Source organism: Anopheles coluzzii, chromosome 3 (genome assembly GCF_943734685.1).
Source record: "Anopheles coluzzii chromosome 3, AcolN3, whole genome shotgun sequence".
In the NCBI taxonomy this organism is placed as follows: Eukaryota; Metazoa; Arthropoda; class Insecta; order Diptera; family Culicidae; genus Anopheles; species Anopheles coluzzii.
Window position 1 is genome coordinate 46,877,874 of NC_064671.1, and position 16,705 is coordinate 46,894,578.

The 16,705-nt window shown below is 52.8% G+C and overlaps 1 protein-coding gene across 1 annotated transcript in view; it reads left to right on the forward strand.

Annotated features, from left to right (window-relative positions):
• The window catches only part of LOC120959885 (uncharacterized), a 144,584-nt gene that overhangs the window by 55,598 nt on the left and 72,281 nt on the right, over positions 1-16,705 (forward strand). The window contains exons 4-14 of the mRNA XM_049609528.1: positions 5,622-5,835; positions 5,912-6,013; positions 6,090-6,206; positions 6,274-6,405; positions 6,479-6,850; positions 7,269-7,511; positions 8,167-10,551; positions 10,623-10,916; positions 11,022-15,644; positions 16,286-16,468; positions 16,549-16,680. Coding sequence (XP_049465485.1) covers positions 5,622-5,835; positions 5,912-6,013; positions 6,090-6,206; positions 6,274-6,405; positions 6,479-6,850; positions 7,269-7,511; positions 8,167-10,551; positions 10,623-10,916; positions 11,022-15,644; positions 16,286-16,468; positions 16,549-16,680 — 8,797 coding nt within the window. The remainder of the gene's footprint in view (positions 1-5,621; positions 5,836-5,911; positions 6,014-6,089; positions 6,207-6,273; positions 6,406-6,478; positions 6,851-7,268; positions 7,512-8,166; positions 10,552-10,622; positions 10,917-11,021; positions 15,645-16,285; positions 16,469-16,548; positions 16,681-16,705) is intronic.

A 16,705-nucleotide genomic window follows, 5' to 3' on the forward strand; every position in this document is an offset into this window, starting at 1 on the left:
ACGTGCGACTTGTTTGACGCTTGTCGTTCGCTCCATGTTAAACCGACAAAATATTTTCGTTCTTTCGTTCGCTTTCGTTTTTTGTGTGTTTCTGTGTGTACGTCGTTGCGGCTGGATGAAGTTCGCCAGCGCTCAGCGTTCGTCTGCCGCTAAAAAGGGGTCTCGGGTCAGATTGGTCGTAAAGATCGACCATGCTTGCGCACATGTGCACACACATTCGCCGGAGAGAAAATTGTTGCCACTTCAAAACCTGTTCCCCGTGTAACGATTCCACAAACAATTCGTATGAATTTTGCACTCAAAACGGATAATAAATGGCTTACTCTGAGGCATCGTGTTTGGGCTGCTCGTTTATCATCTTAGTTCTTTTTTTTTCGTTCGCCTGCCTGTGTGAGACTTAAGACGATGAGAAATGGCTCACTGGCAGGATTTCACATTTTTGCGTTATGAAAAGAACTCGATTGAAGTCACATTTCGAGGAAGAACAGCGTGAAAACAGCTACCAGGCAACAGAATGTCAATCGGAAAGAAACCCTACAGATGGGAGAAAATTGACCAAAGAATAGGGTCTGCAGAAATTCTTAAAATTGACATTAACAAGAGAAATCATTGAGCTACCTTTACCAAAGTTCGAAATGTTTTTGTTCTTGTTATTCTTTCCATCTAATAAATTCCAATTGAAGTGCAATAAATGTTTGTAGCGCCATAAAAGAACCGAACGTTACTTCAAACTAATAAGCTTGCTTTCCTCTTTACCAACTATTCTGGGTCCTAATGGTACCGTATGATCATTTTATTACCACCCGGCTTGATTTAGTGCTCTGCCAGCATAATGCTGTAGAATCGGAATGTCTTTCTATCGAATACCTCTCGTTCGAGTAACGGTTCTGGGACGCATGTACTTTGGGGAGCGTTCCATTATTTACAGTATCACTTCAACTTCAATGACCCGGTGGAACGATGGCAATAGAAACCGGCTAATTACCATGTCGAAAGCGAATCGTAATTAAATGCAATCAATGGCAACACCATTCCGAGCCGAGCTCATCGTGGATGTGCGGACCAAAATCAATCAAGTCGCGTGACAATCAGTTTTACACCGCGGGAAAGATTGAGGCGAACCGATCAGAGACCGATAGGGCGATAGCATTGCCTTCTACCGTTATAAGACCGCAGCACTTCAACAAAACTCCCCACTTTTTTGGTCTAAGAATGCTTCTGATCGCTGTTCTTGCTATGCTGCCACAATGTCCTTGTGTGATCGAAACTGTTTCAAATATAAGAGTTATATTCCGAGTCCCAGCTGCTCACGGTTGCCGATAGATACTTCGTTTCAACGTGCACATTCCGACAAGGATTAAAACATGTTCTGGCCGGAAAAATGACCAGAACGAGCCGCGGGCCTTTGCAAATGTAGGTGTACAACGGGAACATCGTAATCCAATTTGCCGCCACCGATACATCTTTGTCCAGGCGTAGCATGCCAGCGGTGAGCAATGCGAATTGACTCTGCGTGTAATTTATCGATTAATATATGTCCACGATTCGCAACCAGTGATGCCCACCGTCGCACCGTCGTTGAAAACGGAAGCATCCACAACCAGAACGAAACACGCCCGATAAAACAACAAAGTTGCCGAAGCGACAACGCTACCATTATGACTATTATCTACCACATTCTCATCACCATCATCACCATCATCATCATCACCACCGCCACCATCACCCGAAGCTGGTCTGACGCCTCGCAACCTTTGGGAGGAAAAGTTCTCGGATTAATTTTCTCCAACGAAACAGACCTATTATTTATTCACAATGAAGGATCGACTGTGGCGCCAAATCGATCGGTGAATGATTTTCTACCGCTTTTTATGCTTTGTACCTACACCAGTATTTTATGCGACGTAATGAAGCAATAAATTGCGTTCATATCGTATGCATTACTCGAGATGTCATTTGTCACTCGAATGGCCATTGCAGAGGGGACTATAAACAGCAATAATAGTTCTACTGCAATGTTGCACTGTTCGCGATGGATTATCATTTTTCAAGATTATGATACAAGTTTGCAGCAACACTTTCAATTTGTCTGCTTGATCTTTACAGTGAACGGACCAAGGAATCGGAAGCACAACTCGAACATAATGATAATCTTATTTCTTGAGGCAAACATTTAAGATTTGTGCGAAAGATTTGCGTTTTAATAATGTGAAGAATGTACTGATGCTTAGTTGCGTGCAGAGCTTGTGGATAATTGGTTACTTTTACGCATGTTTGTTTGCAATTTTTCTTCCAGAAACATTCTATCCGAACAATAGACAGTCTTGACAGTGTTTAACTGTTGTTTTTTTAATGCTTCAACAAGTGTCGCTACCTTTTGAAGAAACGACTCACTTCATGCCAAACCCTATGAATGATCGTTATGGTTGAGGCGGGTAGAGAAACCCATTTGACACTAGTGAAGTTGTTTGTTTGAAATGCTCCTACACTTCTGTAGCGCAAATTAAAACATCGTTTGACGGCAGAAAGCATCTCCAGGAGCGTGTTAGAACCCGTTATAACGTATTCTTTGCGTCCCATTACCTGTGCCATAATCTGAACAGAACCAAAACATTATGGGAGGTATGTGAGCTGCCTTGCACCGTTAGTTAAACCTACTGTTTGCTTACTGATCGTCGAAATTGTGTACTGCGAACATGAAATAATATTAATTAACAATCATCATTCGAGTATTCGAGAACAGCTTAAATACGTGTTGATGAACTTAAACCCGTGCATTTCTCGTTCGACAGTATCGCTTGTGTCTTGCTGGCTGGGTGGAATTCTTCCTGATGAGCATTGAATTGATTAATTCTCTCGAAATCAATGATTCCTTTCTTTAGTAATATGAAGATGCAGTGAAAGCCAACATAAGCAAACATCAAAACAAGCAAACAATTAGAAATTTGAAAAGTTTGAATCTCGTTCTACAAAAGGCGGTTTCCTTTATCTCATTTCTCCGTATCATGCTTCGACACACCGTTCGATCAATACTAACATCAGAGACGGTGACTTGCGCGCTCGTGAAATGAAATTAATTACCTACCAATGAACCTACAGAATACAAGGATTTGTTTTTATAAAGCTCAATTAATATTGTCCATTATATAAACAAGCAATGAAAATCGCTTAGCTCATGTGGAAAACCTTTTACAACCATTATATTTAAAACAATTAACTTATATGAAAACTTGTACTGGCAAGTGTTTAGTACAAATTGTAATATTTTCGTTTAAGAAAAAGATCATGATCATGTCAGCAGGTTGTCCATGCAAATTTATAGCCAGGAATAGCTTTGAACTTGTTTGTACCTGGATTGTTAATGTTACAGTTCATCTCATATCGTGTTTTATCTCGATGCTTAGCCTCCGGCTTAGTTGAAAACTACCTCTCTCAGAAGGTCATAAAAGTGTAAAGTGCAAGAGCATTTGCTCGGGTGATGTATCTGCATTACCAGCCGGGGTGATATACCGAAATCTACAGCACTAAACATCATGTTTGTTGGGACGATCATAGTTGCAATGTGTATGATCCTTTAATCTTTAAAGCTCATTCTAACACGGATACACACGTTTTCAATTTGCTAAGTGGATTCTATCTATCCATGCTGGTCGAATCAACAAGTCTCTTATAACGATTGAAGCTCTTGCCATAAAAATTCCTCCAATAAATAGAAGCGTAGGAACAATCAAACGACCAGAGCATTACCATGTTCTTCCATTACTATTTCGCAATCGTGGAGATAATTTTAACGCTGGTTTGTAAATAAATACATTCTTTTTTAAAAAAGAATGAAAAAAATCAGGCATTTGATTTTGATTGGAGGCACGATCGATGAATTTTTAAAAACAGTTTGATCCCTTCATGTCTTATTTTTATTTGTACCAGGCTTCTCGTTTAATCCTAAAACATACTCCCCTGCTCCACAATACTTGCTGCATCATTTTTAGCAATATCTGGAATAATCATAGGCTGCCAATATTAACGCCTCTTGGTGCTGATAGTTGCCGTCCAGCGATGGTGTCGGGCGAGTGTTAAACTTCGCATTTAAGAAAATAGTACCCTATCATCACCAACATCGAATTCCAATTATTATCCTTCTACCGTCAAGTCTTTCGTCGCTTCAATGCTGGCCATAATCAAGCAGCTTGTTCGAAGGCACCGGGAAAACATACAGAAACCGGTAACAACGAATGTGCACGTATGTGTGTATAGGTATTTATTTTGCTAACAAGTTTACCCAGAAACGTTAGCCTAGAGCATCGGCGAATGGCTGCGATCAGCTTTTAAGCACAGCTTTTTCTAGAGCTGGTGTATTGCTGTTTTTGCGTTGAATCGATTATGAATTTTATGACTCTTCAAACACAATTATCGATCGATCGCTTGTTGGATCGTTCCAGTTCAATGGTCAGATCCACTTATTGTACCACCTAGAGACGTAACTTAATGTGCACCTTACTCGTGTGTTCGGTTTGCTCGGTACCTTATACCCAATGTTCTCTCCTGATTGCTTCCTGCTTCACGTCCAATCTACACCACGCCGTTGATGGAATGACGTACAGATCAATGCACCTTGACATGAAAGGTTACACTAAACAATTGGGTCTATTTCGTTAAATTCTACACTCGAGAAGAACCGGATCGCGCGTCCACGAATGAGGATCACATCAAGTCCAGGAACAGTAGCATGCCAAGAGAAGCTTCCAATGATAGGCCTATTTAGATGTCAACTAGAGAAAGCATCATTTGATATACTCCCAGCAGAAGCTCCCGCAGCTCAGTGGCGAGCAGCCGAGTTTTCCTATTTTGGCAGTAAACCAAAATTACAATCAATACCCCGTGGCGACGAGACCGTACCACCTTGAAGAGAGATTGCTGCCTCACATCCTCCAACTGCCCGGTGGGATTGTGTAGTCATTCGCCTCTGTCTTGATGAACGGGCGCGATCTTCCCTTACGGTGAGGGGCCCGATTTTTTTACGCGTCATCGTTGTCAGTCCTGTTTCAATGGTTTCGGCATTGGACTGGGTAATTGTTGGAATGTTCTTTAAGCGATCTTCGTTCTCCAGTCGCAGCCAGTATATCCGAGCCACCCAACGCGTGACAGTGAAACGCATCGTAACTCAGTCGGACCATCGTTGCCACCAGCACTATTTGATCACCCAGACAATTCAGCTGACTTTTTTTTGTAATGTGCCCTCTGTGTGCTTGTTCCTGGATGGAGTTGGATTATAATTTGTGGTACAACGGGTGTTCGTTTCTTAATGAAAACCGGGAGCGTAAATTGAAAATTTGTCCGAAGCGCATCTCAATTCCCAGCAGCTGAATTACACTATTTCATTGAAAACGACACAATCATGCCCGGTAGACTTGAACTTGTGGTGTTAGGATTGACGAAATTTATGTATACCTCCGACAATCAGTGGGGAGGATCTTAAACAGGAATTTACATTACAGACAAAAAAATCAATTTCAGTATACTTCGATAATTTGACGATTGTTGTTATTATAATTGATTTATTGTAAGTTTAATTTAATTATCTAAATCCTAATGAGTAATGTTCTTCCTCTCTCTCTTTGCAGACAAACGCACAACTCTCAGCGTCGCGTAAGCACGTGGGAATCTTTGGTCTGAAACACGAAGTGTTTTTTCTCAACCTTGAAGATGGCTACTTCGGTTGCCAGGTCAACGAATCGACAGACTATCTGCAGCTGTACGAGCTGTCCAAACTTTGTGATGGTACATCGGATTGCTACATGGGCTCCGATGAACTTAGAAATAAGTTAAAGTGTACAAGTAAGTATTCCTATCGCGATTTTGGCAATCAGCAGTATTGTTATTAAACTCCTGTCATTCATTTCATTCCTTTCAGATGATTGTGATAAAGATGGCACCGCTTGCTCGAATGGAGTGTGCTTAGACGGCCAATGCCACTGCAATGATGGTTTTGGTGGTTGTAACTGCCAAGTTCCGGGTAAATTTACTTCTTTTTTGTTCAATTGTTTCATGAAAAGGTACAAAAAACACTTATAAATCTTTCTCTTTGTCAGATGAAAACGAATGTAAATATCGACCCTGTGACGTTTTCGCCCATTGTACAAACACCCTCGGCAGCTTCACCTGTACGTGCTTTCCTGGCTATCAAGGCGACGGTCTTCATTGTGAAGGTAAGTGAACAGCGAAACATGAACACGCCCTCGATGGTGTTGGCTAATCTGGTTTGCTGCTCTGCAGATATCGACGAGTGTCAGGATCCAAACATCGCACAGCGGTGTGTTGAGAATGCCGAATGTTGCAACCTACCAGCTCACTTTGTGTGCAAATGCAAACCCGGCTTCGAAGGCGACGGTGAAGAGCGATGTGCAGGTAAGAGTAATGGGTGGAACTATCTCTTAACAGCAACGATCTCAACAAACCCTACTGCTCGTTTCTTGCACAGATATCAACGAATGCTTGGATCCGCAAGCGTGTGGCCTGAACGCGGAATGCGTCAACCTGCCCGGCAACTACACCTGCCAGTGCAGGGAGGGCTACTACGGCGATCCGTACAACGGGTGCGTCGATGTGGATGAGTGCGTTCAGCCCGGCGTTTGCGGACCAGGTGCCATATGTACGAACCTTGAGGGTGGTTATCGCTGCGACTGCCCGCAAGGATTCGATGGAGATGCACGCTCGGCTCAGGGATGCTTGGATTACGATGAGTGCGCACGTTCACCGTGCGGCCGGAATGCGCTTTGCCGCAACGAGGTGGGCAGTTTCCGGTGCGAATGTCAACAGGGCTTTTCAGGCGATCCGATGACGGACTGTCAAGGTAAGTGGCCGGGGGTGTGTAGGGAGTCCGGGTCGAACTGTTATGGTCCACCGACCATCGCTTTTCGCCAAACAGGCCAAACGCCTACCAATCACCATGCTTCACCGGCTAACGCATTCGGTATTCTAACTCTCAATTTGCATTTTGCCATAAATCATATTCGCCTGCTGGGGACCACACATGACACACTCTCATCACCACCACTCATCGCCATGGGACCGACCGATCTCTTTGCCGACACCTACATCACACGTGCGGGCAAATCGGGCAATGGTGCGCCAAACTGCCGGCTACTAACAATCGCACACGCGGCCACGGGCAAAACATCATGCTCATGTTCCGCTGCAACATCACAAACATCACACACCACCACCATACATCACCACAACCACGAACCATCGACAAACTCGGCCGGCAGACGTGGACGAGTGTTCCGGTAATCCGTGCGCGGAGGGTGCGATTTGCATTAACACGCCCGGCGGCTACCGGTGCAAATGTCCGCCCGGATTGGTGGCCTCGGACGACGGTCAGTGCACGGACGTCAACGAATGTGCGAAGGCGCATGCTTGCGGTGAAAATGCCAAGTGCATCAACTTTCCCGGATCCTACAAATGCTTGTGTCCGCAGGGATACGAGGGACGCGGTGAATTGTTCTGCAAAAGTTAGTTTTGTTCGCTTTCATACCTCCCATACCCTTACCTCAATGGCTTCCTCGAGTCATCCTCGATGATCGACTGCCGGAAGACGATCGCTATTAGTGATGAGAAAGTCAAATGGACCTACGAGGTTCGTTCCGTCCATGGAACGTTCAAAGCTTAGCTTACAATCATATTACAACATATTTTTTAAGGTTAAAACGAATTCTTTAGTAGATTCAATTTTTCTGTAGTTTTGTTACAACTTTTTGGAGACTGGAATTCATGATAGTGATATAATGGCAAGAAATTTAGATCTCGTTCAGCTGTCAGAAATTTACCAATACGTTTCAACGGAAACTGTACTTATTTTCAAGGAAAGTCGTTAGTAATTTACCTAAAAATTTGTAAGCATGTATTTATGCAAAACTTTGACCCCATAATTTGATCATCCGTTCCTTTTCGATAAGGAGTTTTCCGTAAATTTCCCATCACTACTCGCTAGCATTGGGCCTGCCACACTCCGGCAGTCGATCGCCCGGGATTGGTTCTGAGTACGCTTTAGCTTCCATCTACTAATGTCTTGCGCACATCTCATAACACAAACCCCACGCACACATGAACACACACGCACACTCACACCCACACCCACACACATGATTCTGTTTTCACCTTCTCTAGATGTAAACGAATGCCTTGATAATCCATGCGGGGAAAATGCGCTATGCACGGACACGGTGGGAAGCTTTATCTGCTCATGCAAACCAGAATACACCGGCGACCCGTTCCGGGGCTGCGTCGATATAGACGAGTGCAGCGCGTACGAGAAGCCGTGCGGCGAGCACGCGATCTGCGAGAACGCGTCGCCCGGGTACAACTGTCTCTGCCCGCAAGGGTACGTGGGTCGGCCGAACGCGAAAGTGGCCTGCGAACAGGCGGACGTGAACGTGCTGTGCACGACCGCCTTCGACTGCACCAACAATGCGGAGTGCATCGAGGGTCAGTGCTTCTGTCAGGACGGGTTCGAGCCGCAGGGCTCGGTGTGTGTCGACGTGGATGAGTGTCGAAGTGGCGCGGGGGGCTTGCGCAAGGAGCCCGCCTGCGGACCGTCGGCGGTGTGCGTGAACACGCCCGGCTCGTACCGGTGCGAGTGTGAGGCGGGCTTCATCGGAACGCCGCCCCGAGTGCCGTGCAAACCGCCCTGTGCGGACGTGAAGTGTGGTAAGAACGCGTACTGCAAGGCGGAAGGCCAGGAAGCGTTCTGCATCTGCGAGGAGGGGTGGACGTTCAACCCGGCCGACATTGGGGCCGGCTGCGTCGACATTGACGAGTGTGATCCGGCCCAGGGCCCGAACGGGCGGTGCGGCTTGAACGCAGTCTGCACGAACCACCCGGGCAGCTACAGCTGTACCTGCCCGCCCGGGTATACGGGCGATGCGACACGCCAGTGCCAGGATGTGGACGAGTGTGCCCGCCCCGGTGCGTGCGGCACGAACGCGCTCTGCAAGAACCTCGACGGATCGCATCAGTGCAGCTGTCCGGCGGGCTCGATTGCCGATCCGGATCCGAGTGTGCGGTGTATCAGTGTGGTTGCCTGTGCAAAGGACGCGGACTGTCCGGGCAATGCGGTGTGCGATCAGCAGAAGCGCTGTCTGTGTCCGGAGCCGAACGTCGGCAATGACTGTCGCCATCCGTGCGAAAAGGTGACCTGTGGGCCGAACGCGCACTGTATGCTAGTGCCGGGCGGAGGCGCCCAATGTCTGTGCAGTGAGGGTTTCACCGGCCAACCGGGTCAGTGCGTGGACATCAACGAGTGTGGAGCCAACCCGTGTCCGAGTGGAGCGGTGTGTACGAATCTCCCCGGCGGTTACACCTGTCAGTGTCCGGGCGGAAGCTCGGGCGATCCGTACTCGGGCGGCTGCTCCAAGTCCGCCCTGAACGCGTGTGGCGAGAGCAACCCCTGCCCGGCGGGGGAGAAGTGTGTGCAGGACGCGTACAGCGGCAATAGTGTGTGCATCTGCGGGCAGGGCTACAAGCGCGACTCGAAGGGGCGCTGTCGCGATGTGGACGAGTGTGCGGACGACAGCGGCAAGACGGCGTGCGGTGTGAACGCGTTCTGCAAAAACCTGCCCGGCAGCTACGAGTGCCGGTGTCCGGCCGGGTTCAATGGCAATCCGTACCAGTCGTGCGACGAGTGCCACAGTGCGGAGTGTCGCTGTGCAGCGCCGTACAAGCTGATGGAGGGCAACTGCGTGCTGGACAGCTGCTCGCCGGACGGCAAGTGTCCGGGCGGCGCGGAATGCATCACGATTACGGGCGGCGTTAGCTACTGCGCCTGCCCGAAAGGGTTCCGCACGCTCACGAACGGCCACTGCGAGGACATTGACGAGTGTGGCGAGGGGCAGCAGGTGTGCGGGTACGACGCGATCTGTCTGAACACAATCGGTGGCTTCGAGTGCAAGTGCCCGCTCGGCTACTCGGGCGATCCGTACCATGGGCTGTGCACGCTGGCGCAAAAGCGGTGCGCCGCGGACCGGGAGTGCAGTGCGAACGAGCGGTGCGTCCAGCCGGGTGAGTGTGTCTGCCCGCCGCCGTACTACATGGACGCGTACGATGGCAACCGGTGCAAGAGCCCGTGCGAGCGGTTCCCGTGCGGCATGAATGCGCGCTGCACGCCGTCCGATCCGCCCCAGTGCATGTGCGAGGTCGGGTTCAAGGGCGACCCGCTGACCGGCTGTATCGACGAGGACGAGTGTGCCAACAGTCCGTGCGCGTACGGTGCGCAGTGCGTGAACCAGCGGGGCGGCTACAAGTGCGTCTGCCCGGCCGGGATGGTGGGTGACGCGTACAAGGGCGGCTGCATACTGGAGCAGGGCGCGGTCAAGAGCCAGTGCCGGCGGAACGAGGACTGCGCGGATACGCTGGCCTGCGAGCGGGGCACTTGCGTGAGTCCGTGCGCGAGCCTGCTGTGCGGACCGAACGCGTTCTGCGAGCCGGAGAAGCATGCGGCCTGGTGCCGGTGTCGGGCCGGTTTCGTCGAGGGCCCGGGTGGAGACTGTGTATCACGTAAGTCAGACGAAACATCGCAGCATCACGAGCACCGTCAGCTCTAACAACCCTTCTCTTTTGTTCCACAGAATGCGAAGGGTACATGTGTGGCCAGGGAGCGATGTGCATTGTATCCAACACCGGACCGACCTGCAAATGTCCGCCGGGAGAGATGGGAAACCCGTTCCCGGGCGGTGCCTGCACCACGGACCAATGCTCCACCAGCAGACCGTGTGCCGATCCGCAGGTTTGCATTAACGGACGCTGCAAGCACAAGTGCGACGGGGTAATCTGTGGCATCGGAGCCACCTGCGACGCTGCCAGCGGGAAATGCATATGCGAGCCGTACTTCGTCGGCAATCCGGAGCTGATTTGCATGCCACGTAAGTGTCTCCCTGCTGCAAACGCAGGTCAAACTTTTCCCCGCTGTCGATCGATATTAATTGAATGCATGTTTTGTCCCTGTCTCTCTCTCTCTCTCTCTCTAGCTGTCTCATCGCCTGCCTGTGAACCTTCGTGCGGCCAGAACGCACACTGCGAGTATGGCGTCGTGCAGAACGTGTGTGTGTGCAACCCCGGCACGACCGGCAATCCGTACGGGCTGTGTGAGCCACAGCAGCGCAACATGTGCAGCCGGATGCGGTGCGGAACGAACGCCGAGTGCCGCGAGTCGCTCGCCTCGGCGGAGTGCGTTTGTCCGGGCGGGTTCAGCGGCAACCCGTACGTGGCGTGCCGCGACGTGGACGAATGTTCGGCGGTCGGTGTGTGCGGCGAGGGCGCGATTTGCATCAACTCGGAGGGCAGCTTTGACTGCCGTTGCCGGCCCGGGTATGGCGGCAATCCGTTCGTGATGTGTTCCGCGATAGAGAAAACGGTTTGCACCAATCCACGCCAGTGTCAGTGCGGGGCGAACATGCAGTGTCCGCCCGGATACGGTTGCGTGCGTGGCGTGTGCAACAATCTGTGCGCCAACACGACCTGCGGTCCACGGGCGGCCTGCGACGCGGGACGATGCGTCTGTCCGCCCGGGTACACGGGCAATGCGGCCGACCGCAAGAGCGGCTGCGTGCCGGACGGCCAGTGCGACAGTGATGCGGACTGCGAAGCGTCCAAGATTTGCTTCCAAACGAGCAAAGGCGTGCGACGGTGTGTGGATGCGTGCAGCAAGGTGCAGTGCGGCCCGAACGCGCTCTGCGTGTCGAACGATCATCGCAGCACGTGCATCTGCGCACCGAGCTATGTGGGCAATCCGGGCGACCTGACGGTGGGCTGCCAGCAGGAGGCGAAGCTGGTGGCGGAGTGTAAAACCGACGGCGACTGCAAGCCGGGCCACGTGTGCACGGCTGTGACGGAGACCGGACACCAGGCGTGCGTCAATCCGTGCAGTGCGGTAGAGTGTGGCGTGCACGAGGTGTGCACGGTCAATGAGGTCAATCAACCGGTCTGCCACTGTCAGAGCGGGTACCGCTGGAATCCCGTTACCTCGGGGTGTGTGAAGCCCTCGATCCCGGATTGTACGGCGGACGCGGACTGCCATCAGGTTGCAGCCTGCCGGCCGGATGCCGTGGGCGTGCTGAAGTGCATTGCCGTGTGTACGGAGTTCACCTGCCCGCCGAACTCGGTGTGCGTGTCGTCCAATCATCGCGGCAGCTGCCAGTGTCTGCCAGGCTACACGGGCAACCCGAACGACCGCAATGGCTGCCGTCCCGAGCAGCAGAATACCTGCCTCACCAGTGCGGAGTGCGCAGAGTCGGACGCGTGCGTTGCGTACGACGGTGCGGCCCTGTCCTGCCGACCGGCCTGTGAGAGTGTGCAGTGTGGCCCGTACGCACTGTGCGTCACCAACAATCATGCCGCGCAGTGCCAGTGTCCGCCGGGCTCGTACGCTGGCGATCCGTACGACCTAGCGAAGGGATGCCAGTCGGTGCCGTGCGTCTACAACCGGGACTGCCCCTCGAACCAGCTGTGCAATCGCATGACGCACAGCTGCGTGGACGTGTGTCAGGAGGATACGTGCGGCGAGAATGCGGTGTGCATCGCGGAAAACCACCGCTCCGTGTGCCAGTGTCCGCCGGGCTATCGGGCGAACCCGATTGCCGAGGTCGAATGTGCGCAGGTGCGATCGTGCGATCCGAACCCGTGCCATCCGTCCGCTTCCTGCGAGCCAGGCCCGGATGGGTACGTGTGCAAGTGTCCGGTAGGACAGATCGGAAACCCTTTGACGGGATGCCGACAGGAAGGGGCCTGTCCCGGGGGAGATCGCGACTGTCCGGACGGTGCGGCCTGCGTGAACGGGAAGTGTACCGATCCGTGTCTGGGTGCGTGCGGCATCAACTCGCAGTGCACGGTCGTCAATCGGGAGCCGGTGTGTAGCTGCAAGGCGAAGTACGTCCCCGGCGCGACGGGATCGGCACGAGACGGTTGTGTCCGATCGAGCAGTGGCTGTATGAGCGATCTCGACTGCAACGGAGACGTGTGTCACGGTGGCCAGTGTGCGGTTGCGTGCCGCAACACCAACGACTGCTCGCCGGGCGAGCGCTGTCTTAGCAACGTTTGTGCCGTGCCCTGTTCCGATCACAGCCAGTGCGGCCAGGGGCAGGCGTGCGCCGGTGGCATATGTACGATCGGGTGCCGCAGCAGCCGCGACTGCAGCGGAACGACGGCCTGCATTGACTTCAAGTGTACCGACCCGTGCACGGCGGACAGGAATGCGTGCGGACCGAACGCGCTCTGCTCGGCGGTAGATCACGTGCCCCAGTGCACCTGTCCGGCAGGGTTCGAGGGCAATCCATCGCCCGACCAGGGCTGCGTGCGGATGCCGACGAGCTGCGAAACTTCGGCACAGTGTGCCGCGGGCCACATGTGCATCGGCAATCTGTGCAGTTTGCCCTGCTCCGAGACGTCGCCATCCTGTGCGATTGGAGAGCGGTGCGCTAACAGCGTTTGTGCGAAGGTTTGCTACACCAACAACAACTGTCTGCCCGGCGAGGTATGCAGCGAGGCGAGTGTGTGCGTGCCAGGATGCGGAACCGACGCCGACTGCCCATCGCAGCGCGTTTGCCAGGCGGGCAAGTGCAAGTGCATGAAGGGCTTCATCGGGACGCCGTTCGGATGCACCGATATTGATGAGTGTTCCGAGCGGCCGTGCCATGCGAGCGCGGTATGCGAGAACATTCCCGGCTCCTATCGCTGCGAGTGTCCCGAGGGAGCGGTTGGGGACGCTTACGCCAGTCCGGGCTGCCGCAAGCCGAGCCAGTGTCGCCGGGATGTCGACTGTGCGGACGAGCTGGCCTGCATCGGAGGCAAATGCCGCAGCCCGTGCAGCACGAAGCAGTGCAGCCGGAATGCGGAGTGCCAGGTGGTGGGCCACCGGGCGGAATGCTTCTGTCCGGCGGGATACCTTGGCGATGCGACGGACGGGGAGATCGGCGGCATCGGCTGCTTCAAGGTGGAGTGCGTGCACAACGAGGACTGCGGAGTGGAGCGGGCCTGCAGCGAGGAGTCGAACCGCTGCGTCAACCCCTGCGAGCAGCTCAACTGTGGCCGGGGAACGTGCCAGATCCAGAACCATGAGGCGGTGTGCGTTTGCTACCAGGGCTACACGTTCGCCAACGGCAAGTGTGAAGACATCGACGAGTGCGCGCGCGAATCCCCTGGCCCATGCCACGAAACGGCACTGTGCGAGAATTTGCCGGGCAATTATCTGTGCTCCTGTCCGACCGGACTGGTGGGCGACCCGGTGACTGCCGGCTGCAAGCGGGCCGATGAATGTCTGTCGAGCGAAGACTGCCCGAGCGGTGCAGTGTGTGTGGACGCCCATTGCCAAAACCCGTGTGCCGAGGCGAATGTGTGCGGCGAGAACGCACTGTGCACGGTGGTCGGCGAGCGGGCCCAGTGTGAGTGTCCCCCAGCGACCCGGGGCAATCCCAAGGTAGCCTGCAAGCGGCTCGAGTGTACCACGGCGGACGAGTGTACGGCGGATCGAACGTGCATTGGCAATCGCTGCATCAATCCGTGCTCGCTCAAGAGTGCGTGCGGCAGCAGTGCGAACTGCGTGTCGAAAAACCATCTGGCCGTGTGCTCTTGTCAGCCGGGCACGACTGGCAATCCGCTGCTGGGATGTGTGCCGCTGCAGTACTGCAACGACGACCCGCAGTGCCCGACCGGCACGAAGTGTAGCGCTGGGGTGTGCTGCTCGCTGTGCGGCACCAACCGCGACTGTCTGGACGATCAGCTGTGCATACAGGGCGTGTGCCAGCCGACCTGTCGCTCCAACACCACCTGTCCTGACTTCCAGTACTGCCACAACGGCATCTGCACGAAGGAGTTCAAATGCCGGGCGGACGACGATTGCGGCGCGGACGAGATGTGCATCACGGACGCGAACGGACGGTCGGAGTGTCGCAATGCGTGCAACAGTGGGCGCGTCCTGTGCGGCCGCAATGCCGACTGCAGCGCACGCAACCATGTGGCGGAGTGCGAGTGCAAGCAGGGCTTCTACCGGGATGCGGGCGGCATCTGCCGCAAAGTGGAGTGCGAGCGCGATGACGACTGCTCCTCGGACAAGGTGTGCGAGAACCACGCGTGCAAGATCGCCTGCCTGACGGGCGAGGCGCCCTGCGGCGCCAATGCGCTCTGTTCGGCCGAAAACCACCGCCAGGTGTGCTACTGTCAGCCGGGCTTCACCGGCGACCCGAAGCGGGGCTGCTCGCTGATCGACTTCTGCAAAGAGCGACCGTGCGCACCGAACGCCAAGTGTCGCAACAGCCGAGGCTCGTACCGGTGCTCGTGCCCGGCCGGGCTGGTGGGGGATCCGTACCAGAGCGGCTGCAAGCGTGCGGCCGAATGCGAGCGGAACAGTGACTGCCCGGAGGTGGCCGAGTGTGTGCAGGAGAACGGTGAATCGAAGTGTCGCGATGTTTGTGCCGGTGTTCGATGTGGCCCGAACGCGGAGTGTGCCGCCCGTAAGCATAATGCGGAGTGCAAGTGCCGGCCGCGGTTCGAGGGCGATCCGAAGGATCTGACCAATGGCTGCAAGCCGAAACCGATGTCTTGCAAGCGCAATAATGACTGTCCGGAGAACTCATACTGTCACGGGCAGATCTGCAAACGTAAGTTAGCAAAAGGGGAAGGGGGAGACAGGTGGGATGGGAGTTCCAGGTGTGAAGTAGGCGGTAATCCTACATGGTACGGCCAAGAAAAGACAGAAATCAATGGTTTCGAAGTTCGGAGTTCGAGTTTCGTCGAGTAAAAAAATGAAAACAATTTTTTAATCAAACTTTTTGATTCCCAGATGTCGTTCAAGTGCAAAAAACAAACTTTACTATTTATTTACCCTTTTCTAGTTTACTCACTGATAACTAAAAGTAATACCAATACCAACAAACAACCCCATTACACTAGCACAAAATTTCAACAAACTCAATCATTTGCAAATCACTGATTCTCGTGACAACACAAAATTCATTTCATTTAATAATGCAACCTTTGCACCTACTACTTCTACTAGCAGTAAATTCGTAATCATTTAGTAATGTTCATTCAACCGATACTGACTAGAACTCGTCAGGACATAATTCTTAATTTTCATGAATTCGTAGCATTAATAAACCCCATCAGTTTTTCACTCCTCCCGGGGAATACCATCTTTCTCTTTCTCGGGTTAGAGTAAAGTTGTAGAGTACAAATTGCCCCCTAAACGCAGTGTGCAAAGCAAAGCCATTTAAACAAACTCTTATCGTACATCTTGTAGCGGCCTGCTCTGAAACGGACGAATGTAACCAGGACGAGGTTTGCTCGAACGGGCAGTGCGTTAACCCGTGCCACGAGGTGAACGCCTGCGGTATGAATGCCGAATGTTTGATGGGAGCGCATGCAAAGCAGTGCTCGTGTCCGGCAGGCTTCACCGGCGACGCAGCCGTCGAGTGTGTGCGAGGTAGGTGTGACTGATCGATCTATGGTCGGTTGTGTATGTGTCTATGGTTCATTGATTGATTGGCTTTTCGTTTTCATCAGTTCCGATATCGTGCGCGTCCAATACGGACTGTACGGATGGCAGCATCTGCAAGGAGTCGATGTGTTTGCCACGATGCAGAAACGATCAGGAGTGTGCACTGAACGAGAAATGTCTGCAGGGTAGCTGTATGCGTAAGTATTGCACGCTAAACGTCGC